The 27147-nt window shown below is 40.6% G+C and overlaps 1 protein-coding gene across 1 annotated transcript; it reads left to right on the top strand.

Annotated features, from left to right (window-relative positions):
* HCLS1 (hematopoietic cell-specific Lyn substrate 1) lies at positions 1–26111 on the top strand. Its single transcript, XM_015072756.3, has 14 exons — positions 1–158; positions 2588–2671; positions 3258–3331; positions 13402–13531; positions 15636–15746; positions 17217–17271; positions 21555–21665; positions 22320–22375; positions 22953–23022; positions 23635–23846; positions 24245–24349; positions 24836–25100; positions 25252–25320; positions 25521–26111. The coding sequence occupies exons 2-14, from the start codon at positions 2588–2590 to the stop codon at positions 25655–25657; spliced, it is 1479 nt and encodes a 492-aa protein (XP_014928242.1). The 5' UTR covers positions 1–158; the 3' UTR covers positions 25658–26111.
* Positions 26112–27147: the final 1036 nt, after the last annotated feature.

Genomic DNA, 27147 nt, shown 5'->3' with positions numbered 1-27147 from the left:
GTAGCTGTGAGGACAGGGTGTCAGGAAATGACAGAAAACCTGCTGAATACGGAACTGAAGCAGCAGCTCAGAGTTTCTTGCTCTGAAGTGGCAGTAGAGAGGGGAGCCCAGTGGACGTGAAGAGCTGGGAGCTTAGAGCAGACACTTGGCTACTGGAGGTGGGTACTCTGAGCAGTGGGAAAGTTGGGGAGCACAGGGCAAGAGCTGAATTAAGAGGAACCTACCTGGCTCTTAGTCCTCCATGAGAGATAAAGTCCTTTCTCATAGGCTCTTAGACTTTTATGGCCAGAGGCCTGGGGGTGAGTGATTGTGACTAATGAGCATATGGGGATGGAAACTGAAATGGGGGTCTGGAGCCTAGGGCACATGATGCAGCAGCCACCCAGGACTCTTAGTTTCTGCTGACAGTCTACAACCTTCTCCTAAGGCCTGTTGCTCCTAGGCCCTGAGGCAAGAGGAGGACCATAGGAGATGAAGACAAAGTCTCTGTCCTTAGAGAGCATATGGTCTTGCAAAGAGACAAAACTCACATAGGAGACACTGTGACACAGCAGGAAGTAGTTGCTACTTACACCAGTGCGGATGGAGGCCAAACAATGGTTCGACTAGGGCTAGTTTCTGTGATTGTAGGATCCCAGAATCCCAGAATGTCCGAAATGAAGGGGACTTGATGAATTAGCTACATTAACCTCTTCATTTATTTTCCCCTGGGGAAAATGGAGTATCAAAGATGTTCGGTGATTTACCCAATTAATATTTTTAATTACCTACTCTGGTACCTGACAAATAAGAACATATGCCATGTTGATTCCCTTACCCCTGTTCCCAGAGGGGCTTAGTAACAGAGCTGGGGTGATCTTCTGACTGAGGTCCATGTACTTTACTGATGCTGTCAGGCAGCTTCGTGATGAGGCCCTTAATTGTGCCTGCAATCCTGGGCACCATTCCTCACCAAGTTACTCCCCAGTCCCCTACCTCTAATAGCCCCTCTTGGCTTTTCTATTTCTGCCAGCAGCTTAAGGACACTAATAGTCTCTGCGTCAGAAACTTCCCTTTGTTTAAAAAATACATGAAGATGGGAGGCTTTTGGGTGAGTTAGGCTGAGGCCCCAGAGGAACAGCAGGAAAGAGGAGAGGACCGTCAGTCCTCATTGCTTCTTTTTTGATCATGAATATTTCAGAAACTTCTCCTTTCCAGTTTTCTGTATGAAGTCATTTTGTCAAAAAGCAGCCCAGGAGCCAGGACCATAGGCCTTATCTCTTCAATCCATAATTGTTACCCCCTAAGGAAAGGCAGAGCTGTTCTGGGCAGGGACTCATCTCACAGTGCAGCTGACTCAGTCACTACTTCTCCGGTGTCCTCCTTGCATCTCTTTAACCACCCTTTCCCCCAAATCCTTGGGCTAGTTTCCAAGGAGGCTATCAAATAGCATGGAGAAAGATGGAGCTTCCAAGAGGAAAGGAAAATCGGAGAGTCTGAGAGACTGTGTGGAGACATTGTAGAGTCCTCGGAGCAGTTTTAAAAGGTCTCATTTCAGAGACAGTGAAGAGTATAGGGAAATACACCAGTGGGATGAGGAGTCCAAGGAAGGATGGACGGGAGAGTTGCTAGTTAGCAAGTAGTAGCAGGGTCAAGAAGTGTCAGTGTCCCCCCAGAGCAGATAAGCATTTGTCAATGGACATACAGAGATCCAGGATCCCACACATACAGAGCAACTTGCTGCTCCTCATGCATAAACTGGCAGAGCCAATGGAAACACTGGGGATGCCACAGAATAACAATTTGGCTCCCCTTCATCCTGGTGTTCTCTAACAATTTCTTTATTACTTACTTAATAAAAAAATCTAATAACTCTCAGTGTTCAAAATAAGGGATTTATTATATGCTGTTTGAACCAGTTATCTTCTTTAGAAATATAATTGAACTGTTTTTAAAAATTAAAGAATAGATGATTCATTCCCAGTAAATAATACTTCCTTATGTGTTGTTCAGGGCAGGAATTTCAGCTGACTGCCCTACCGACCTCATGCACCTATTCAGTAGCTGCTCTTAGAATGAACATGGGATAATGACTTGCACTGGGGTTGGAATTTTCTCAGTAGAATTATGCAGGTGGTAGAGAAGAAAATGTAGGTGTTCACTTTATTAGGGGCTGGACCAATGCACCTTTCAACTGCTGTAACAGGAGTCATGTAGAAACTGAGAGGCATGGTGCTTTAATTTGAAGGGTACCCTAGTACTCCTCATTGATTGCCACTTTAAGCCACTACCCTGCTAGCCTTGCAACACAAATGAATGTTCCCAGCACTTTTGACACTCAGATTATTTAACATTACCCACACCCATGATGGCCTCTCTCCAGACTCAGTAGGCCTAGACCGTGTTAATTTGTCTTGAATAAATCCTCCCCCTGCTCCTCTAACTGAGCAAAAGTGTTTTCTTAAAACTTCCATCTGCTTTGCCTCAGCTTCCATTTTGTTCTAAGAAAAAATAGCAAAACCACTGGACTGCTATAACATCGACTTCAGCATTCTTGTTTTCCCTCTTCTTGATTTTCTCTCCCTAATTCCCATTTTGTCATCCTCAGATGTGGAAGTCTGTAGTAGGGCATGATGTATCTGTTTCTGTGGAGACCCAGGGTGATGATTGGGACACAGACCCCGACTTTGTGGTGAGTTTGGAAATAACTTTGCTTGGAAAAATCAATAAAAGGTGGAGGTGAGGGGACAAGGGAGAGGCACCTGGGCTACTCTGTTATTACTTACCTTTTAGGGGGCTTAGAAAGGACAATCTGGGACTGAAATAGCACTCATGGTAGAACTGACTGGTAGGACAGTTGGCTGTCATGAGTGGGGGTGTGCATGATAGCTGATGTTGAGGATGGAAGGGGACAGGTGTAGAGGAGTTTGACATTGTGATTGACGGGCTATCACAAGCTAGGCAGAAGCTGAGGTGCAGGTTAACCTGGGTCTCCATTGACCTGTGAGCAGGATATAAGCTAGGCCTGTATAATTTGTGGAGATTCAGAAGTTGTAGAAGACCTAACGGGGAAAGTGTGGGGGATGCATAGCAGAAAGGGAGGTTTCAGAACCCACCTTAATTTTAACATGGGGGGGCAGGGTGAGGAAAATGTAAAGATCGTGACTGAAGGAAGCAACAGTTTCAGGGGACCTGGAGGGCATGTGTGTCAGCTACATAGCCTCTCTCAATGTGGCACATTTCTTGCCATCACTTATTGCTGATGATGTCTTTTGTAGAATGACATCTCTGAAAAGGAGCAACGGTGGGGAGCCAAGACCATTGAAGGCTCTGGACGTGCAGAACATATCAAGTAGGTGCCAAAAGGATTGGGGAGCAGAAAAAGGGTGTGGGAAGAGCCTGAGGAGAACTTGACACTCAGGGGAGGGTGAGGGAAGAAGGAAGGAAGGAAGGAGAGAAGGTAGTTAATGTCTACATGTCTTTGCATTTGTTTTTTCTTGAATCTATCCCTGTGTGTCCCTATGTGTATCATTGTGGGTTTCTGTTTCATGTCTCTCCACTTATCCCCCTAACCTGTATTCTCTCTCTCATTTCTAACAACTATGCTATTTCCCCAAGCGGGTCTATTATAAGGGATTCAGAGATGAGGTGGCTCAAATACTGGTTGAGGTTGTATCACTTTATCTCTCCAACATCTCTCTATCATCTATCTATTCATAGAAATAGAAATGTGTGTCTAGAATGTAGGTGACTTCAGATAGACCAAGAAGGATTCAGTGAAAGATCAAGGTAAATAACTCAGAATAGATATTGTAAGAAGAGGACAATATCAGGTCTCTTACCTGGCCTGGATGATTTTTAAAATAAAAATTTGTATTTGGCTACTTGATAGAAGCTGGAAACCATGAATGGTAATATGAAGAAATGTGACAGTTAGAAAACCTATTGATTAAAATTATCTTAGTAATAGTGTTTAAGGGTCTTAAAGATGATAACCCAACGTTTTATCAGAAATAAGAGCAAAACAATGAAACAGTCTGATACTGTAAGGATGTTACAGACATATCTAAGGGTTTCTGTGGGATATATTGTATATTCATATTGAAAGATTCCCTCTTCTCTTCCATATATTATTCAGGATCATTTAAACAGGGCTGTCTACTTTGGATGTCAAATATTAGTAGCAGGGTAGACACAATAAACTGCATAACAAGAGCAAAAATAAAAAAGCAAAAATTGGGATGCCTGGATGGCTCAGTTGGTTGAACATCTGACTCTTGATTTTGGCTCAGGTCATGATCCCAGGGTCATGGGATCAAGCCCCACATTTGGCTCCATGACGAGCATGGAGCCTGCTTAAGATTATCTCTCTGCCCCTCTCACCCGCTCACTCTCTCTCTAAAATAAAAAATGTAAAAATTTTTTTAAAGCAAAAATTAACAATTACAAATAAATTGGCAAAATTAATACAATTAAAAAATCCATTTTAACTCCCCCATACAGAATTTAACAATAGTGTTTTTACCACTTTTCCCCTAGATTTAAAAAGTGTCAGCGGATGACCACATTGTATAAACAACACACTAGGAAACTTAGCATGTGTTTATATAATTTGATAATATTCAGTAATATGCATTGTTGTTTGATAAGACATAATGATTTATCTCAAGAAACTGTAATGAATATTGTTCTTAAACAAAGCAACCAATTCTGGAAGCGTTAAGATGAAAAAAATGGAACAGGTTCATTCAGGAAGTTTCTTGATGCTCCTTTCCAATCTCATAGATCAAAAAAAAAAAAAAAAAAAAGATCCTTTTCCTTTTCTGAGTAAAGGCTACTCAGCCCTAGTATCCCGAGAACTCTTAAGATGAAGATACCAATATTCTAATACCTTTCCCAACCAGCTTGTCTCATGCATAGTAGGAGCAGAATATTTTAAGGAAGACTGCTAAATCTTTGCCATGATCTTATAGAAAGAGCTTGAATTTGTTAGGTTCGACTAACAGCTCTGCAGCTACAAGTAATGTGAATTTAGACATATAACCTCTCGGAATCTCAGTTTATTTATCAAAGGGGAATAATAATAGCTACCCTGCAGAGTATGGTTAAAATTCAAGGGGCTAACATGTTATCAACATTCTAGTGCAGTATTTAGCACCTCTTAGCAGCTCAATAATATTTCTCTTCATTTTTAAAAAATGTTTATTTATTTTTGAGATAGCATGAGCTAGGGAGAGGCAGAGAGAGGAGACAGGATCCAAACTGAGCTCTGCCCTGATAGCAGCGAGCCCAATGTGGGGCTCAAGCTCACATACCCTGAGCAAAAGCCTGAGCCAGAAGTCAGATGTTCAACCAACTGAGCCACCCAGGCACCCCAATATTTCTTTTTCTTGTTAATATAGTTTATTTTTATTTATTTCTTATTTTCTTTAACGTTTATTTATTATTGAGAGACAGACAGAGACAAAGCGTGAGCAGGGGAGAGGCAGAGAGAGAGGGAGACACAGAATCCGAAGCAGGCTCCAGGCTCTGAGCTGTCAGCGCAAAGCCGAAAAAGCGGGGCTCAGACTCACAAACCGCGAGCTCATGACCTGAGCCAAAGTCTGACGCTTGACCCACTGAGCCACTGAGGTGCCCCAATATAGATTAGTTTCAATTATATTCTTTCTTCCTAAAAACCTAACATAAACATGTAAAAAAATTACAGTCTCTCTTCTTCCTAAGTGCTGTTTACTAGGACTGTTGTGTTGTACAACTCAGTATATCCATTACTCTGTTGACCCTTGGAATTATAAAATGTAGTGACCTTGAATGTTACCTTATTAACCTAACTGGATCTTTTAAGGATAGCATACATGGTAGAGATATTTACACAAAAACCCACTTCCTTCCCATTCACCCAAGCTACCAAGATGTAAAAGTCCCATCTCTGCTAGTAACTAGCCAGGTGACCATGAACAGGTCACTTTTCCTCTCTGATTCTCAGTTTTCCCACTGGGATCGAAAAGACCTCTAGAGGACCTTCCATTATTAAGTCTCTAATATTCTGGGATTCTCTCTGGCTAACATGGGCTAAGCCAATCTTTAAGGTCAGATGAGAATCACTAAGAGCTTTGGAAAGGAGGGGGAAGTTGGAGAGGAGAACAGTAGCTGCAGAGTTGAGATCACTCAGAGCAGGAAAAGGAAGTGATTGTGGTTCTCACTAATCTCACTACCTTCCCCCACACCATAATCTTTCTTTTTTAAGTCTACCTAAAATATACTTAGTTTGGGGAGTGACTTGGTAATTCAGTGAATAGCTCAAAGGATAATGTCTGTCCCTCATCTATTGTATAGAGAAGCCTGGGCCAGGCAGCTGCAAGCAACCTAGTGTTTCCTAGTAACTGCCTGATTTTCAAGGTCTCTGGCCCTTTTTTCCATCTTCTTTTTGCCACTCTTGTCCTCTCATGCTCATGTGCCTCTTTACAGTCCATATATCCCATGTCCACCCCTGGCTGGATGTAAACACTGAGCTGCTTCCTGTCACTATACGTTAGTTATGCCTATTCTAAAATTTTATGTAAATGCAGTAATACAAAATATATTCTTTTGTGTCTGTCTTCTTTCACTCAGTATAATTATTTGAGATCTAACTATGGTCTTTGTGTATCAGTCTTTTGTTCCTTTTTACTGTCCAGTGGTTTCCCATTAAATGGGTATATCTTAGTTTGGTTTATCCATTACCCTGCTGATGGATATCTGGGTTGTTGGCAATTTGGAACTATTAAAAATAAAGCTGTATGAACATTTGGGTCCAAATCTTTTTGTTGACATGTGTTTTTATCTCTCTTGGGAAATATCTTGGAATAAAACTGCTGAGTCATATAATAAGTACGCATTTATTTTTTTAAGAAATTACCAAACTGAAAGGAATTTACCATTTTTTATTCCTGCCAATAATGTATGGATTTCAATTGCTCCACATGCTTCTCTACACTTGGTATTGTTAGTATTTTTAATTTTTATCACTCTTCTGGGTATGTGGTCATTTTAATTTGTATTTCTTTGATGCTTAATTTTATTGAGCATCTCGTTATGTGTTATTCATGTATCTTTATATGTCTTCATTTAAAGTGTCTGTTCAAGTGGTACCTGTGTGGCTTAGTCAGTTGAGTGTATGACTCTTGGTTTCAGCTCAGATCATGATCCCAGGGTGGTGGGATTGAGCCCCGTGTTGGGCTCTGTGCTGAGCATGGAGCTTGCTTAAGATTCTCTCTCCCTCTCTCTCCCTCTCTCTCTCTCTCTCCCCCTTTCCCCAACTTGTGCTCTCTCTCTAAAATAAAATTTAAGGGGCGCCTGGGTGGCTCAGTCGGTTAGGTAGCCGACTTCAGCTCAGGTCATGATCTCACGGTCTGTGAGTTCGAGCCCCGCGTCGGGCTCTGTGCTGACAGCTCAGAGCCTGGAGCTTGTTTCGGATTCTGTGTCTCCCTCTCTCTGACCCTCCCCCGTTCATGCTCTGTCTCTCCCTGTCTCAAAAATAAATAAAACGTCCAAAAAAATTTTTTTAAATAAAATAAAATTAAAAAAAAACCTTTTTACTATCCCAGGACTTTATATTCCTACATATATTTTAGAATAAATGAGTCAATTCCTACAAAAATGTCTGATCATATTTTGGTTGAAATTGCATTGAATCTATAGATCATTTTAGAGAAAACTGGTATCTTAATCTTGAATTTTCCTATCCATGAACATGGACTTATTTATTTCTTCTTCAATTTTTTCAGTAATATTTTTCGATGTTCAGGTCTTGGACATATTTTATTATTAAATTGATGCTAAAATAGTTCATGTGATTTCATGGGATAATAAATAGTATTTATTTTTAACTTTTAATTTCCAAATGTCCATGGCTAGTATAGTCATACTCAGCAATATTGCAGGTTTGGTGTCTGGCCCTCATAATAAAGCAAATATCAGAATAAAGCAAGTAAAATGAATTTTTTTTATTTCTCAGTGCATATAAAAGTTATGTTCACCTTATACTGTGGTCTGTTAAGTGTGCAGTAGCATTATGTCTAAAGAAATAATGTGCATACCTTAATTTAAAAGTACTTTGTGGGGTGCCTCGGTGGCCTTGGTTTTGGCTGAGGTCATGACCTCACAGTTTGTGGGTTTGAGCCCTGTGTCAGCATGGATTGGGATTCTTTCTCTCCCTCTCTCTCTCTGCCCCTTCCCCGCTCATTCTCTCTCTCTCTCTTTCTCAAAAAAAAAAAAAACAAAAAAAAACAAACATTTTTTAAAAATAAAAATACTTTGCTAAAAGATAGTAAGCATCATCTGAACATTCAGTGAGTCATATCTTTTTGCTGGTGGAGGGTCTTACCTCCATGTTGATGGCTTCTGATGGCTTCTGACTGATGGTTGCTAAAGTTGGGGTGACTGTGGCAATTTCTATGGAAAAATTTTCTGTATCAAAATTGGAAGTTTGCTACATTGATTGACTTTTCCTTTCATGAATGATTTTTCTGTAGCATGTGACACTGTTTGATAGCATTTTACCCACAGTAGAGTTTCTTTCAAAACTGGAGTCAATCCTCTAAAACCTGGCTGCTGCTTTATCATGTAAATTTATGTCATATTCTAAGTCCTTTGTTGTCATTTTGACAGTCTTCACAGCATCTACACCAGGAGTAGTTTCTATCTCAAGAAACCACTTTCTTTGCTCATCCATAAGAAGCAACTTCCCATGCATTCAAGTTGTATCTTGAGATTGCAGCAATTCAGTCACATCTTCAGGCTCCACTTCTGATTCTAGTTCTCTTGCTGTTTCCACCACAATTGCCGTTACTTCCTCCACAGGAGTCTTGAACCCTCAAAGTCATTCATGAGGGTTGAAATCAACTTCCTCAAACTCCTGTTAACATTGATATTTTGATCTCTCTTTGTGAATTATTGAATGTTCTTAATGCCACCTCTAATGGTGAATCCTTTCCAGAAGGTTTTCAATTTACTTTGCCCAGATCCATCAGAGGAATCACTATCTATGGCATCTATAGTCTTAAAGGATAGATTTCTTAAATACTGTCACAAGACTTGAAAAATGAAATTATTCCTTGACCCATGGGCAGCAGAATGGATGTTGTGTTAGCAGGTTTTGAAAATGACACTAACCATGTGGTCCATCTCCATCAGAGTTCTTGGGGGGCCAGGCGCATTGTCAATGAGCAATAATATTTTGAAAGGCATCTCTTTTCTGAGTAGTAGGTCTCAGCAGTGGACTTAAAATATTCAGTAAACCATGTTGTAAACAGATGTGTTGTCATCCAGTCTTTGTTGTTCATTTATAGAGCACCAGTAGAGTAGATTTAGTGTGATTCTTAAAGGGCCCTGGGATTCTCAGAATAGTAAATGAGCATTGGCTTCAGCTTAAAATCACCAGCTTCCTTAGCCCCTAACAAGAGAATCAGCCTGTCCATTGAAGCTTTGAAGCCAGGCATTGACTTCTCCTCTTTAGCTATGAAAGTTCTAGATGGCATCTTTCAGTAGAAGGCTGGTTTGTCTACATTGAAAATCTTTTGTTTAGTGTAGCCACCTTCATTAATTATCTTAGGTAGATATTCTGGATAACTTTCTGCAGCTTCTACATCAGCACCTGTTGTTTCACCTTGAACTGTTATGTTATGAAGATGGTGTCTTTCCTTAAACCTCAAGAACCAACCACTGCTAGCTTCCAGCTTTTCTTCTGCAGTTTCCTCACCTCTTTCATCCCTCATGGAACTGAAGAAAGTTAGGGCCCTGCACTAGATTAGGCTTTGACTTAAGGGAATGTTGTGGTTTGATCTTCTATCCAGACCACTAGAACATTCTCCATATCAGCAATAAGTCTGTTTTGCTTTCTTATCATTCATATGTTCACTGGAGTAGCACTTTTAATTTATTTTAAGAACTTTTCCTTTGCAACTGGAAGGTATTATGCTGAGTGAAATAAGTCAGTCAGAGAAGGACAGTTATCATATGTTTTCACTCATGTGGATCTTGAGAAACTGAACAGACCATGGGGGAAGGGAAGGGGGAAAAATAGATACAAACAGAGAGAGGGGGAGGCAAACCACAAGAGATTATTAAATACAGAGAACAAACTAAGGGTGGATGGGGGGGCAGGTAGGGGAGAGGGAAAATGAGTGATGGACATTGAGTAGGGCACTTGTTGGGATGAGCACTGGGTATTGTATGTAAACCAATTTGACAGTCAGTTATATACATAAGAAAATTAAAAAAAAGAACTTTTCCTTTGCATTCACAACTTGGCTAACTGTGTGGCATAAGAGACCTACCTTTTGGCCTGTCTTGGCTTTTGAAATGCCTTCATCATTAAGCTTAATGATTTCTTTTGAAATGATTTTGAAGCTTTTGATTTAAAGGAGAGATGTGTGACTCTTCTTTCACTTGAACACTTAGATGCCATTGCAGAGTTATTAATTGGCCTGATTTCAAAATTGCTGTGTCTCAGGGAATAAGGAGGCCTAAGGCAAGAAAGAGAGATGGGGAAATGGCTGGTTGGGGGAGCAGTCAGAATACATGCAACATTCATGACATCTCAAGAAACCACTTTCTTTGCTCATCCATAAGAAGCAACTTCCCATCCATTCAAGTTCATGGTGCCCCCAAACCATTATAATAGTAACGTCAAGCAGCACTGATCACAGATCACCATAATCAATATAATAATATTGAAAAACTTTGAAATATTGTGCAAAGTACTAAAATGTGACAGATACATGAAGTGAGCAAATGGTGTAGGAAAAATGGTGCCAATGGACTTGCTCAATATAGTGTTGCCACAAATCTTCAATTTGTTAAAAACACAATATCTGCAAAGTGTAATAAAGTGGCGTGCCCCTAAAATGAGTTATGCCTGTGTGTAGAAATGAAATTGATTTTGATCATGCCCTTGTATCCTGTGAACTTACCAAATGTATGGAACTTAATAGTTCCAGTAGTGTATTCTGTAGATTCTTTAGATTTTCTGCATCTATGATCATATCATCTGTGGATAAAATCTTATCTGTGTGACTCATCTCTGTGCTTTTATTATTGTAACAAAAACAAAACACTTGGTTCCCATAAACTGCATCGCTTTATCAAATTCCAAGGTATTTTAAAACTTAAAATAGGTATCTGAAACTTAATGTGTCAAACGTTTCTTAGATATGCTGCTTAGCACATTGGATTGTAACTTTTTATATCTCTCCCACCTGACCACTATCTCCATATACATTAATAATCTTTGTATCCTCACAGCCTAAAAGTGCCTTATACTCAAAAGTTTAATTAATATTTATTGAGTGAAGTACTAATATGATTAAGGCCTATTTAGAGTGGCTTCAGCTATATTCTAAAGAATTTGATAAGAAGTTGGTCTTTTTTGGCCCCAACATTTTTATTTAAATTGTATTATCTATTGGCATCATCCTCTGATTAGCTTTGCTATCATCCATTAGGTGGAAATTCCTGAATTTCATTTTCAAATCCCCTTTAAAAACTTGTTTTAACAATGATATAGTTATGACCCATGTGGCAATCATTGGACTCATTAAAACTTTGCACATTTTGCTCATTTGAAAGTAATGTTTGGCATCATTTTTGTCATTCTTCATCTGAATATTTTGGTTGGGAAATAACAGTTATTTACATGTTCTTGGAACCAGTAGCTTTTTTGACACAGACATTTCTAAAGTGTCAGTGTTAATGAACTAGCAACACAGGATCTCTGCCTCCACTGCTGCCAGAGGGTTTAGAGCAGGCACGGAACAGATGGTCCTTCCAGCTCTTCGCTTAATTTCATCTGGTTCAAAGCCAGCTTTCTAAAATTAACTATGACTAAAGCCGAGAGGGCTTTAAAAAAAGGCTTTTGGTGGGCTTATACTAGAAGGCCACCAGATGGATCTATTCTTCCATGAAAGAAGAGAATTTCTGCTGTGGGATGGCCATTCTAACCTGTAACCAGTGTATCTGGTTTTCCCAAGCTGGTGAAGTCCCAGTAACATCACTGTCTCAATTCCCTAAACCTCTTTTTCTTGCTGCAGGAAGTGAAATTTTTTAATTTAGGGTTCTCTTGTCCAAATGTTTCTAAGAATCCCCAGAAGTGCCTCTCTGTGACCAAGTATACATACTGATTGTCCCTTATTGGTGCTAGTGCTGACCTGTCACTTCATATCCTCAGAGCAGACAGATCTGCAGAGGTGCTCTCTACCCTCATAGTGAAGATGAAAGTGAAGTAAGAAGGAGAAGGCTTCCTTTTGATGTTACATTCTCTTAGTGACAGAGGTGTCCCAAATCAAGTTTATTTGGGTCTTCAGGTGTTACAACAATTAGTGATAAGACTGAATTTTGTTAGTTTTTATTAGCTTTTTTTTTTCATTTCAGTATAGTTGATACATAATGTTACATTCATTTCAGGTGGATAACTTAGTGATTTGACAAGTTTATACATTATGATGTGTTTACCACAAGTATAGCTACCATCTGTCCAGTTACATCGCTATTATAATGTCATTGACTACATTCCTTGTGCTTTGACTATTACTTCTGTGACGTATTTATTCTATAACTGGAACCCTGCATCTTCTACTCTCCTTCTTCCATTTTGCCCATCCCCTCTGGCAACCATCAGTTTGTTCTCTGTATTTATAGGTCTGATTCTGCTTATTGTTTGTTTTATTAGATTTTAGTGTAAGGAATTTCAGATTTGGGGGTGGAGATGAAGGGCATTCATTTTTTACCAAAATATACACCAAATACTTAATGTATAGATAAATCTCCCAAAGCTACATCTTTCCTAACCGTCGTTAATGACTTCCTAGTATGCCATTGAAAGGTAATATTGCAATTTACTTAACTGTTCTCCAAGTATTAGTCCTATAAATTGTTTCTTAGTTCTTGCTATTATCTTCAGTGTTTCAGTGAATATCGTTAGATATTAAGACTTGCCATATTTAAAATTATTTCCTTGAGGTAGATTCTCAGGACTAGAATGTGGGAATAAAGGGGTATATAAATATTTTTGTACTTCTGGGGAGAGAGTATCTAATGCTAGAAAGCAGACCCATTCAGAAGGAAAATAACTTCCCAGTTACTAGAATATAATTGGTATCACTGTCCTCTAATATTTAACAACATGAAAAACGGGACAAGTATCAGAAGTTTATTTAGTGGACAAATTAACAGACTAGAGGAAATATTATTGGCTTGTGGAGAGTTTAAATCAGACTATAGTATATAGGCCACACTAATCTCTTACTCCCAGACCCAGCATTGATATACTTTGGGAACTCAGGTTATTGCTAAAAATAAAGAACACATCTCAAGACTTCCATTTTTCTGGGAGGGAGAGTTCATTGACTTGTGCTAGATGAGTCTCTGTCATGTGGTTACTTCCAGTATCCACCAGCTGAGGAACAAAGTGTCAGAGGAGCATGATATTCTCAAGAAGAAGGAGATGGACTCAGGGCCCAAAGCATCCCATGGGTATGGAGGTCGGTTTGGGGTGGAGAGAGACCGAATGGACAAGGTGAGTTGAAAGAAAGATGTTTGCTTAAAGATAAAAAATTGATTCGTTTGTTGGTATTGTAGTTTAAAACTTATTCAAAGTACAGCATTAATTTGGGCTTTAAAATAGAATGTCCACATACTATTTGTATCATTTTTTTTCCTGATTTCAACACATAAATATAGATGGTAGAAAATGTGGTCCAAGAATTTAAAAGGGCTAGCCTATGGTAGACCCAGCCATGCTGTAACTCCTAGACTGAGGAGACAGGGTCACAATTAGAGAAGGGAAGAATATGTCTTAAAATCATTTACTGTTTTCAAATGTTTGTATAGAATGTTGATATTGCAACTTCTTATTATTTTCTTTACTGTGTATTTAGTGTTCTTTGTGTATATATATATTATACCTTATATGATATGTGCATGGGAAAAATATTGATGTGAATTTATTCATTAGATTCCATCAAATACAAATATTTTCCTTTATCCATTAGCTACCACTAAAGTATGGTTAAAAATACTTGTGTCTTATTTATTTATTTTTTTAATTAAAAAAAATTTTTTTTTAATGTTTATTTATTTTTGAGACAGAGAGAGACAGAGCATGAACGGGGGAGGGTCAGAGAGAGAGGGAGACACAGAATCTGAAGCAGGCTCCAGGCTCTGAGCGGTCAGCAAAGAGCCCGACGCGGGGCTCGAACTCACGGACCGTGAGATCGTGACCTGAGCCGAAGTCGAACGCTTAACCGACTGAGCCACCCAGGCCCCCCAAAAATGCTTGTGTTTTATTTTATTTATTTATTTATTTTCAACGTTTATTTATTTTTGGGACAGAGAGAGACAGAGCATGAACGGGGGAGGAGCAGAGAGAGAGGGAGACACAGAATCGGAAACAGGCTCCAGGCTCTGAGCCATCAGCCCAGAGCCTGATGCGGGGCTCGAACTCACGGACCGAGAGATCGTGACCTGGCTGAAGTCGGACGCTTAACCGACTGCGCCACCCAGGAGCCCCAATGCTTGTGTTTTAAATCATAGTTTCCATTGACTTTGCTAATCTCAAAGATAGAGATATATTCCTGTAACAACAACAACAACAACAAAGATTTTATCTCTAAGGAGGAAAAAATAATTCAATGAAAAGCCTTTAGTGCACCCTCAAGAAGTGTTTTGTTTTGTCATTGTGTAAAGTGCAATGTAGGCATTGTATTCTCCACAAAATTCCTAGGAAAAAACTAAAATAGATAAGCATTCATGCATTCTTAAATTCACAAGCAAAGTTGACCTACACAGACCTAAAAATACTGTAAAATGAGCTCATATACGGTAATGCTTCACATCAATCTCTATATTGATGTTTGTCCCAGCATGAGATTCGAAATACAGGAGAAAGGAAAGGCTTTCTAATTTCTTCTTATTTGGCACTCTGCATTATTTGGTTTGAAGTACTAGTCAGTTCCCAGATTATTAAAATAGCCATATCTAAATATTAGAAGAGATAAACCTTTTAAAACCAAATAAAACAATAGATGGAATAAAAAGTGAAGGGGCATAGAAAATTTATATGCCCTCTTGGACTACTTACAGTATTGTCTACCAACCCCCTTTGGTGCAGAGTCAGTCACTGTTAAATATCAGGGCTCAGTTGGCACTTCTGAAATGTGATGGTCACACAGAAACTATAATCCAGAACAGAAGCACTTGGCTCTTTTAATGAAATATGCAATCTTGGCTATGGTATAAAGTTAGTCCCCTTTGATCTCTCTTTATTAACTACTTAATTCTATTTTGACCCATAAATCCCTTGTTTTTACCTTTCTTTTTGTTTCTGGCTTAACCACTGTTCTGCCTACCTCAAATCTATCCTGATGGTTCCAGCCCATCCTACAGGAGTTTCCTAAGTGATGGGTTCCTAATGGTATTAAAGAAGACTCAGGATGTGTGAGCCTCTAGAAAAAGCAACCTTGCTCTCTCCAGTCATATACTCCTTACATGATACACTGGTGAAGGCTATGAGACAGACCCAGAATGGAATTTCTGGTATTCTTAAATCCCAAACCACGTCTGTATCATTTTAATTTTTACAGTCATTTTTGTCTTTCACTCATTCCATCTGATTTTCTTAGAGTGCCGTGGGCCATGAATATGTTGCTGAGGTGGAGAAGCACTCTTCTCAGACTGATGCTGCCAGAGGCTTTGGAGGCAAATATGGAGTTGAGAAGGACAGGGCAGACAAGGTAAGTATCTCCCTGTGCCACCCAGCTCAAATCCTGTGGGATTTACCAGCACTCACTGTTGAATGTGGGTCTATGCTTCTCCTATGGAAAGATGGCAGTGGCCTCAGGAGGGTCCACCATGAGGATAGCTCCCATAATCTTCTTCGGCAAGTTCCTTTGTGCCACTTTTGGAGGCCACATGCTGAGCTCAATAGTGTTAACATAAATGATACAAAGATTCTGAAACTCTGTTTGGATAAGGAATCAAACATTGATAAGGAAGTCAAACCATTGATTTCTTCATTGTCATGAAGAAAGACAAGGGAAATTCCAAAGCTCCTCTTTTGTTCAAGCATCGAAACCTTATCATTATGCCTTTCAGGAGAATGTGGGAGTCAGCTTAAGTATTATGACCACAGGAGCAAACAATCAAGTAAAACAGCTAATTAGGGTTATAATGTTTTTAGAAGGTAAAGGTTACTTTTCACATGATGTAGCACCAAAACCCTGAAGCCCAGAGGTTTTAAAGACTCCTTTGTGGGGAAAAAAAAAAAGGTAGTTTTAAAAAGAAAAAGCACAGTAGGATGGAATTTCCCTTCTATCTTGTCTTTTCCTGACCACTCCTTGTTCTTTGTTTCATCTTCTGCCTCCTGGGTCACAAATTGAATTACCTAAATAGTCAGTGTGTCATGTAAACCAAGAAACAATACATAGTAATGGCTCTTGAGATGCAAAATCTAGTCTTGCCTAGAAGACCTATAGGTACTGAGCCAGATGGGGATGTAGCTATGAGTGATGTTAGGTATTGGCCAACATATCCAGTCCTAGAGCAGCAAAGATCCAGGTTCTCCTAGTTGCCTCTCATCCCATCAAAACACATCTCTGGGTTTCGGCTGCCATTTAGGGAAAGAGAAGAGAGGCACAGTACAATCAATTAGGAATAGGATAATATCTCTTACATGTGCGTAGTGCTTTATAGTTTACAAGGCACATCCTAACTATTATCTCATTTTAGTATCATGAGAGTTAGGAAGAAAAGCACTAATTTACTGAGTGACACAATGCAAACACTTTACATACCTTGACCCACTTATTACTTACACTGTCCCAAATAAAGAGGGATCATTTCTCCATTTCATACTTGAGGTTAGTAAGGAGGTTTACCTAGTTTCATTTCACATTTGAGGAGACTGAGGCTCAGTAATGTTAAAGGACATGCATAAAGTTAAACAACTGAAAATAGGGCAAGTGGGGTTAGGGGTTGAATCAAGAGCTGATGAGCCCATAACGCTCACGTTCATTGCTCTGTAGCACACTGCTGCTCCACCAGCCTGTCAGGTCAGGGTGTCATCTGTTTCTAGGTCAAACTCTCATTCTCAGCCCTAAGCTCCTATAAACTAACCTCTGGCCTGAGCTAGGGGGGAGGTATGTGAGGGAGAGGGAATACTGTCAGCTCCAGTTCTAATCAATCCTCTCTCCTTTTCTCTGTAGTCGGCAGTTGGCTTTGATTACAAAGGAGAAGTGGAGAAGCATGCATCTCAGAAAGGCAAGGACCCTGTGCTTCAACCTTTGCAACCCAATTGACCTATTCAGCTCAGACTTCACCTCCCAATAGCTGTCATCAACTCCCTTTAGTTCCATGACCCAGTTCCCCACTATTGTATTTATTTGTAAATCCAAGCATGTACTTGCTTCTTTCTTCTTTATCTCTTCCTATGAGATTGTTTAGTCCCCTTTTCCATCTGGATTGAAAATAAGGTATTCTATTCCTTTATTTTAGGAAGGTATCCCTAAGTTTTAACTCTCATTTTTTACTTAAGTTTAAAATTAATCACTATCTCATTCTGAGTAACAAAGAAAATGTAGAATAATTTAATTGCATTCCTTCTACATCCTATATTCTTTGTATAGGCCAATTGCTGCCCAGTGTAAGGATTCCATGTGTTTTTAAACCCCACAAAAATGAATCACTATTATTATTTAGTGAATGCTTATTTATTTTTTATTTATTTTTTAATTTTTTAATGTTTATTTACTTTTGAGAGAGAGAAACAAGAGTGTGAGTGGAGAGGGACACAGAGAGAGGGAGACACAGAATCCAAAGCAGGCTCCAGGTTCTGAGCTCTTAGCACAGAGCCTGATGTGGGCCTCAAACTCACAAATTGCGAGATCATGACCTGAGCCATAGTCGGACACTTAACCCACTGAGCCACCCAAGTGACCCTAGTGAATGCTTATTTAAACTGTCCAACATATTTACCAACTTCCTAGCCCATTCCTGTTTATTATATTTCGCTGTTTCCTCATTGCTTTTATTTCCTTCTTACTAAAGTATATCCTTTGATAATTCTTTCAGTAAGAGCCTATGAAAGAACTCCCAGGTTTTGTCTGAAAAATATATTTTGCTCCATTTCTCATTGTTACTTTTCCTTCATCACTTTGAAGGTATTATGTCATCCTCCTTGGCATCTCTCTTGTGTACTCTAACCATCATTCCTTTTTGTCTCTATTTTTTTCTGTGAGAGGTTTTCCTTTTTTTAAAATTTTTAATGTTTATTTATTCTTGAGAGATAGAGACAGAGTGTGAGCAGTGGAGAGGCAGAGAGAGAAGGAGACACAGAATCTGAAGCAGGCTCCAGGCTCTGAGCTGTCAGCACAGAGCCCAATGCACGGCTTGAACCCGTGGACTGCAAGACCGTGACCTGGGCCAAAGTCAGATGTTTAACCAACTGAACCACCTAGGTGCCCTGAAAGGTTTTCTTTTTGTCTCTGATATTCTGAAATATCATTAGGATATATCTAAATGTTGGACTTATTTCTCTTTCCTGCATGAGACTATTGTTCCTCTTCAACCTGAGAAATAACTTCAATTATAGAAAATTCTCAGGTTGGTTTCCTTTGGATAGTGCCTCTCCTCTCCTTTATTCTTTCTTCTGGAACCCATATTAGATGCATACTGGAACTTTTCCTTCTCTTTTTAATGTATCTCTCTCTCTCTCTCTCTTTCTTTAAAGCCTTTATTTATTTATTTATTTATTTATTTATTTATTTATTTATTGTTTCAAGTTTTTATTTAAATTTGAGTTGGTTGACATAGAGTGTAATAATGGTTTCAGGAGTAGAATTTAGTGATTCATCACTTACATATAACAGTACTCATCACAAGTGCCCTACTTAATAACTATCACCCATTCAACCCATCCTGCCACCAACACCCCTCCAGAGACCCTCAGTTTGCTCTCCATAGTTAAGAGTCTCTTATGATTTTCCTTCCTCTTTTTTTTCCTTCCCCTATGTTCATCTGTTTTGTTTCTTAAATTCCACATATGAGTGAAATCAAATGGTATTTATCTTTTTCTGACTGACCTATTTCACTTAGCATAATACTCTCTCTAGCTCCATCTACATTGTCACAAATGGCAAGATTTCATTCCTTTTGATGGCTGAGTAATATTCCCGTGTGTGTGTGTGTGTGTGTGTGTGTGTGTGTGTGTGTGTGTGTATACCACATCTGCTTTGTCCATTCATTAGTTGATGGACATTTGGGCTCTTTCCATAATTTGGCTATTGTTGATAATGCTGCTATAAACATCTGGGGCATGTGTTCCCATTGAATCTGTATTTCTGTATCCTTTGGGTAAATACCTCATAGTGCAATTGCTGGGTCAGAGGGTAGGTTTATTTTTAACTTTTTGAGCAAGATACATACTGTTTTCCAGAGTGGCTGTACCAGTCTAGATTCCCAACAATAGTGCAAGAGGGTTCACTTTTCTCTCCATCCTTGCCAATACCTGTTGTTTCCTATGTTGTTAATTTTAGCCATTCTGACAGGTGTGAGATGGTATCCCATCATAGGCTTTGTATTTTTATTCATTTATTTTTAACTTTTTAAATGTTTATTTATTTTTGAGAGAGAGAAAGAGAGAGTGCATGAGCAGGAGAGGGCCAGAGAGAGGGAGACAGAGGATCCAAGGCAGGCTCTGACACAGTGAGTGCAGAGCCTGACATGGGGCTTCAACCCACGAACTGTGAAATCAGGACCTGAGCTGAAATCCAGAGTCCAATGCTTAACTGCTTGAGCCACCCAGGTGCCCCTAGACTTTATATTTTTAGAGAAGTTTTAGACTTACAACAAAATTGAGAGGAAGACACAGAGATAGCCTCCTCCATTATTAACATCACTCACCACAGTGGTACATTTTTTACCAAGGATGAACCTACACTGACACATCAAAAATCACCCAAAGTCCATCCATAGTTTATCTTAGGGATTACTATTGGTATTGTACTTTCTATGGGTTTGGACAAAGTATAGTAACATGTATGGGTACTTAAAGTTATATACTTCCCTCTAAACAAACTTTTGCTGCATTCCACATGTTCTGTGTGTTTTAATTTTTATTAAGCTAAAAATGTGTGTTCTAATTTCCCTTTTGATTTTTTCTTTGACCCATGGGTTATTTATAAATGTGTTATTTATTTTCTAGGCATTAGAGAATTTTCTAATTTAACCCTATTGTGTTAAGAGAATATGATGTCTAATATCAACCTTTTTAATGTATTGCAACTTATTGTATAGGCAAGCATATAGTCTATCTTGGTGAATTTTCTATGTGCATAAAAAATAGTATATTATGCAGTTTGGGGATATAATGTTCTGTAAATGTCAATTAGGTCTTGTTAGATGATAATGTTGCACCTTCTATAATTTTAGATTCTTTTTGTCTAAATATTCTATCAATTAATGTGACAGGAGTGTTAACATTTTCACCTAGGATCACATATTTGTCTATTTCTTTCTGTTTCTGTCAGTTTTTGCTTACATATAAATCTGGATTCTGTTAATTGGTTATACCAACATACATATTCCTCATAAATGATGATTTGTTCTCTTGTTATTGTGTTGTAGCTCTCTTATCTCTTATAATGCATTTTCTATTGAGGTCTACTCTGTCTCATATTCCTGCCATCTTTCCAATGCTTTTTCTTTCGGTGGTATATATTTTTCTAGACCAGAATGAAGTTAAGTTCTCCACTTAGAATTCCTGTGTAATATAAGTAGTGTTTAACTGGAAATTTGCATTCTACACATTCAGGGTAAGCCTGGAGTTTCCAAGTCCCATAGGTAAAATTTTCCACTACCAAGTGCTGAACAAATGACAACCCCCTTCACCATTTCCCTGGAAAAATAAGTAGAATTTTTCTAGAACGCTTTTACAGAAGTAGGTAGAGTGTCATTTCTTGCTCCCAGTCCCCTGTTCTTGTATAAGAACCCCTGACCCTAGATCCTAATCTCTAGACACTAAATTCGGGGCTTAAAACATCCTTGGGTTTTCTCAGTCTACTCATGATTACTCTCATATCTACTGCTTTGATTCATCTCTTTGTTTCTGGAGCCATGATTTTTTTTTTTTTTTCATTTGAGCTTCACTATTAAAAAAAAAACGATTGTTGTATTTTAGCAGATATTGCTAAGTGTTTATATAGGAGTAAGAACAGGCTACATTTCATATGTATTTGCCTTTTTTTTGCCTGAAAGTGTCTCTTTACATTCTCTATACTTTCCCCTTCCTTGAAGAAGGGAGAAGATTGAAATGTTCTTCTCATCTTGAGACAGAAGTAAAGGTGAAGAGGAAAGGAGGGAACAATGTTGAATTACAGCTTCCAAAAGATGGCTTAGGATACTGTTTGTCTTTAATTCACTTAGATGCTGGCCCATCTTTCTTCCCAGGCCCCTATCCCCCCTGCACCCACTTAACCTGACTTCGCTCTTCCACAGTACCTTCCTTTGGGCTGAGTGGGCTCTCATGACTACTTCTTCCACCACAGATTACTCTCATGGCTTTGGAGGCCGTTATGGGATAGAGAAGGATAAACGGGACAAAGCAGCTCTGGGATATGACTACAAGGGAGAGACAGAGAAACATGAGTCCCAGAGAGGTGAGTTGGGATTGGAGAGGAGGGAGGTCACACAGTAGCCTAGAGCCCTCCTTCCTTCCCTGCTGGAAGCTGACACAGAGGACCCAGAGTACAAAGGTGCAGATGTGCAGTGGTGGTGTAAAGGGTAAGTGTATGTATGTGGGGTGGATGGGGAGAAACCAAGAGGATAGAGAGGAAAGAAGCAAGATTAGGAGCAGGACAGAAGAGACCAAAGAGAAGGGATCACTGAGCAAGAGAAAGATAAACAGTCTGGGTGATGACAAGTGAGTGATTTGGCTTTGAGTCTCACAGGCCCCTGTGCCTCACAAAGACAGAGAGGTCTCTCTCCTCCCTGGGACATATAGGGGATGGCTGGAGGAACCTCCTTATTTTTTTCCCATTTCCTCCTTATATTACTTCCTTTTCTGTCACTTCTCTCTTTTATCTTTCCCTCTTCATATCTATCTCCAATCCATTTTCTTTTAACTGTTTTTCTCCCTATCCTTTTCTTTCTCTTTCCATCCAGGCTTTTCTCTGCCCTCTGATTCTCACTCTTCCTCATCCATCTCTGTTTTCCATATTCCTGTTGTCTGGTCTTTCTTCCATGACTCCCCTACCTATACATGCCTAGCATTTTAACTCCTCTTATGACTCTCAGACCTTTCTGTCCTGCAGATTATGCCAAGGGCTTTGGTGGTCAGTATGGAATCCAGAAGGACCGAGTGGATAAGGTAAAGCACCAGAACACCAGTGTCTTGAGAAAAGGTCCCTAAACTGCACTTGAAATGCATTGAGATAAGAGAAGCTAAGTGTCCTGAGCTGTTGTCCTACACTCCCCATTGACTGCTTTCAGCATTTAATGAGCAAGTCTTCCAGAGCCTGAGCTTCAAAAAAAGAGAATGGGGGGAGTCAGAGAAAGAGACAGAAACACAGATAAACTTCAGGGAAAGGTGATGTTTGAAATGTCATTGATTGCTAGACATTGCTTAATTCAATCTATAATCTATTTCTATTCCATGCACACCAGTTCCTCTTCATGCATTGGCTGGGCCCTGCTGCATTCTAGGCAACTGGACTTAGAGGTGTGAGGTTCTAGGTTCTCTGAGCTTTCAAAAAGGGGAGCTGAGCCCACCAGTTTAGAAATTCTTTACCCCTCTCTCTACCACAAAACAATATAGGAATATCCTGTTTAACTATTAAGCACCAAATGGTTAGGGATACCTCCTATAGCGTCCCCAATATCCAATACTGACTTTGGGTTATCACCATTCCCTTCTCCTCCCTCCCTGCATACTGTTCTCTCTACAGAGTGCTGTTGGCTTCAATGAAATGGAGGCTCCAACTACAGCTTATAAAAAGACGACACCCATAGAGGCTGGTGAGTCTTAACAATTCCTTTTCTCTATTTTCCTCAACCACCTCTTCCTTCTCATTCTTTCTTATGCCTAGACTACCCTCTCCATGCCTTTAACTACTTAAACTAGCTGAGGTAGACTTGATCCTGCCTGTATATTCCCAAATTCTCTCTCCTAGAAAAACTGGATTAAGTGGGTAGAGAGATAGAGTGACATTAGGAAGAAACTGTGAGCAGAGAACATAGGAAGGGAGGGTTGGGGAGACATTTGGGAAGAATAAGAAGGATAAGAACTTGGGACTGGGAAGGAGAGGGTGGGTGGTGGCCAGAGGGCATACAGGTTTAAGGAATGTGGATAGGGAAGGATGCTGGTTAGGAAAACAAAGCTTGTAATTTAGAAAGGACAAAAGTGTGAGATTTCATGGCTTGGCTATATGGAAATCTAGGCTTCAGGGCTATATTCTCTTCCTAAAACCCACTTGTTCCTCCATCAGTACGTCTTACCTTCCCTCCCATGAGTTCCCTCTCCATCTGCTTTCTGCCTGGATATTTAACCAATTCCTTCTCTTCCTTCAAGTGCCATCCCCACCATACCTGATCCAAGACAATCCTAATTCTTCTTGCCTGTGTCTGCAGCTTCTAGTGGTGCTCGTGGGTTGAAGGCAAAATTTGAGTCCATGGCTGAGGAGAAGAGGAAGCGGGAGGAAGAAGAAAAGGCACAGCAGATAGCCAGGCAGCAACAGGAGAGAAAGGCCCTGGTAAAGAAGAGCCATGAGGCTAAGCAGCCAGTAGACACTGTGGGAGAGCCAGAGGTGCCAGCCCCATTGCCCAAGAAAATCTCTTCAGAGGTGAGTGCTTGGTCTTCTGGGGTTCACATCCAAGATTCCTTGCCCAAATAAAGTAAGGATTCCAAATCATTGGTAGAAAATAAGGCACAGGCCTCCCTGGTGTTAGGCAAAGTTGATAACTCCTGTCTCCATCTTCGGGAAGATTTCAGGCTGAGTGATTGGGCCTCATATATACCAAAATGTTAGAGGGAAAAAAAAAATCAAGATTTATATAGACCAAGATTTGCATATTTGGCCATGCAGCCAGTCATTACTACAGGAACAAGAAGGAGCTATCACTTCAGGTTGGAGCCCATCTAGAAGGATGATTGATTTGGATTGGCAGAGACAGGAAGGGAAGTGTAAGAGAGAAGACAGAGGTTTACATACTTACAAGAGAGATGCTTCATTCTTCACAGGCCTGGCCTCCAGCAGGGAGCTGTCCACCATCAGAGCCTGGGCCTGTGAGAACCAGTAGGGAACACCCAGTGCCTACCCTGCCCCTGAGGCAGAATCCCCCAGAGGTGAGTAGAGCCCCAAAGATCCTCTATCCCTTCCCCATCTCCTCATGGGAGGAAAGGTGGGCCATATGAAGTGACCAACCACCCTGGTTTGTCTGGTACTGTCCTGGTCTTAGCACTGAAAACCTTGCATTCTGGGGGCTACCTAGTCCTGGGAAGATCAGGAGAGTTAGTCATCCTAGCCGTGGTATTCTCAAAAATGTGTTTTGCTTCAATCTTTTCCTGGTCATTCGAGGAATCGGACTTGCTTTCCATTTCCTTCTCTTCACACCTTCTACATTCCCCTCCTATCACCTCCTGGTAGATGTTTTGAGTGGGTAGGTATGGGAGGAAGTCAAGGAATAAAGATGGATGAAAGCTTGTGTTCTCTAGGAGAGTCTATTAGGTAGAGGTGAGGACGAGGGTAGAATTGGTAGGATGGTGATGGGTGGGGTCTTAGTACCCCACCCATGGGTGGAAGTTGTTCTGATCCACACTGTCCCTTCTCAGGATGAGGAGCCCCCAGCCCTGCCTCCCAGGACTCTGGAAGGCCTGCAGCTGGAGGAAGAGCTAGTGTATGAAGTAGAGCCTGAGCCTGAGCCTGAGCCTGAGCCTCAGCCCAAGTCTGAGCCTGAGCCTGAGACTGAGCCTGAGACTGAGAATGACTATGAGGATATTGGAGACATGGACAGATGTGAGCAGGATGGTGAACCAGATGGGGACTATGAGGATGTACTCGAACCTGAGAATCCTTCTTTTGCCTCCACTATGGCTGGTGAGTGGGGGGTAGGGGGTGGGAGAAGCAGCTCCTGCATTGGGTCCAGTCCAGGGGAGGGCAAAAGGAAGAGGAATTCCCCCACTACCCAGAAGGACCTGTTTTCCTTCTCCATGTTGGTGAGACCATGTTTATATTTCTCTTCATGCAGAATCATCTGGCTACCCAGCTGGGGCTGGAGCAGGGATCTCAGCAATAGCCCTGTATGATTACCAAGGAGGTAGGTTTGGAGTTGCCTGAGGGGTCTGGTGCCTGGAGGCCCTTACTACAAGAGAGGGAGATGGATTCTGAGGGTCAGGGGAGGACCCAGGATTAGCATCCAGAAGAATAGCACCCTTCTTTCCCTGAAGTTTAAAGTGGGGACAGGTATGGAAGGATTATGGTCTGACCATCCTAACATCCCATCCATTTCCTCCCCAGAAGGAAGTGACGAGATTTCCTTTGATCCTGATGACATCATCACTGACATTGAGATGGTGGATGAGGGCTGGTGGCGGGGACGTTGCCATGGCCACTTTGGACTCTTTCCTGCAAATTATGTCAAGCTTCTCCAGTAACTGGCTCTCCCTGTCTCCTCTACCATGACTTCCCAAGTCCAAAGTGTTTCTGCCTTCACCCCCACCCTATTCTTACTGCAAGTGTCATGAGTTGCCTGAGATTCTAGAGAGACTTTCCTCTCCCTCTCCACTAGGGGTTGGAACAGAGACAGCATGAGGAAGGGGTCTTCTTCCCCTCAGTGTCCTTTCTACCCTAGATGTGCTCACAGACATACATTCATCTTGTGGTCCTGTCTCCTTCCTCATGAATACTCCCTCAAATACCCCAAGTTCTGCCTTCCTCTGTTTGTGAGCTCTGAGCTTCCTGGTTTGCTTACATGGAAAGGTATGTCTAGATTGTCTGATTTGCCTGGCTATACTGTTCGCCCACTTTCCTTTTCTGCAGAGATTTTTTTTAACCTTCTGTCTGCTCAATCTTAAATCAGAAATAAAGTGGGACTGTGGTTCATTTGTATGCTGAGGTAAATAGTACTTTATATGCAGGCCTCAGTTGCCCTACTCTCATGGCTCCAATTCTCCTTCCCTCTCTCAGGTGTATCCAGAAGACCCCCTCCTGCCATTGCCCACTGCCCTGCACCCTGTATATCAAGGTTAAATCTTCTCCTTAGATTGTACTTAAACCCAACACCAAAGAGTTTGGCCTGGAAAATGGCAGTAAGGTGAGGGGCCAGAGGACCAGGAAGTATCCACATTAAGGCAGTTCAACTTGCACTGGCTTTAGCAGTTGTGAGAGGCCAACCACCTTCTTCCTGGGAGTAATGACTGCGTTCTTTAAGGACATGATGATACTTTCTTTTTTTTTAAGTTTACTTATTTTGAGGGAGAGAGAGAGAGCATGGGAGGGGCAGAGAGAGAGAAGGAGAGAGAGAAAATCCCAAGCAGGCTCTGCACTATCAGCACAGAGCCCAATGCAGGGCTTGAACTCATGCACCATGAGCCAAAACCGAGAGTTGGACACTTAACTGACTGAGAACCCAGGCACCACAGGACATGGTGACTCTTTAGTATATGTGCTGCTGAAGCAAGCACAGGACATGATGATTCTTGACGAAGAAACACAAATTGGGGAATAGAAAGGAGGAAAAGAGAGATTTGGTCAGCAAAAAAAAAAAGACTAAAGCTAAAGGAACACAGGCTCCAGTGAGGTATTAAGAGGATTTAGGGTCAGAGACAGTGAGTGGTCTCTACTAGGGAAAGTCCAGGCTTCCTTGTAGTTGGGTGACTGAAATCGATGGCCATGTAAGAGGGTAGATAGGGGAAACTCATGACTGTTCTGTGTGGTCCAGAGCCAAGGCTGATAGGAAAAGAGATGAGTACATTTAAACAGCTAATGGTGGGCAAAAAGCAAATCACCAAGCAAATTATGGGGATGAGAAAGAATGAGAGACCTGGGTATGGTGGGTTTTTGTTTGTTGTTTGTTTGTTTTGTTTTTTTGTTTGTTTTTCCAGCCATTTTTTTCTGAGACATTGGGCTCAGCAAGGTCTAATAG

Source organism: Acinonyx jubatus, chromosome C2 (genome assembly GCF_027475565.1).
Source record: "Acinonyx jubatus isolate Ajub_Pintada_27869175 chromosome C2, VMU_Ajub_asm_v1.0, whole genome shotgun sequence".
Classification (NCBI taxonomy): Eukaryota; Metazoa; Chordata; class Mammalia; order Carnivora; family Felidae; genus Acinonyx; species Acinonyx jubatus.
This window is presented reverse-complemented; position numbering and strand designations above follow the sequence as displayed.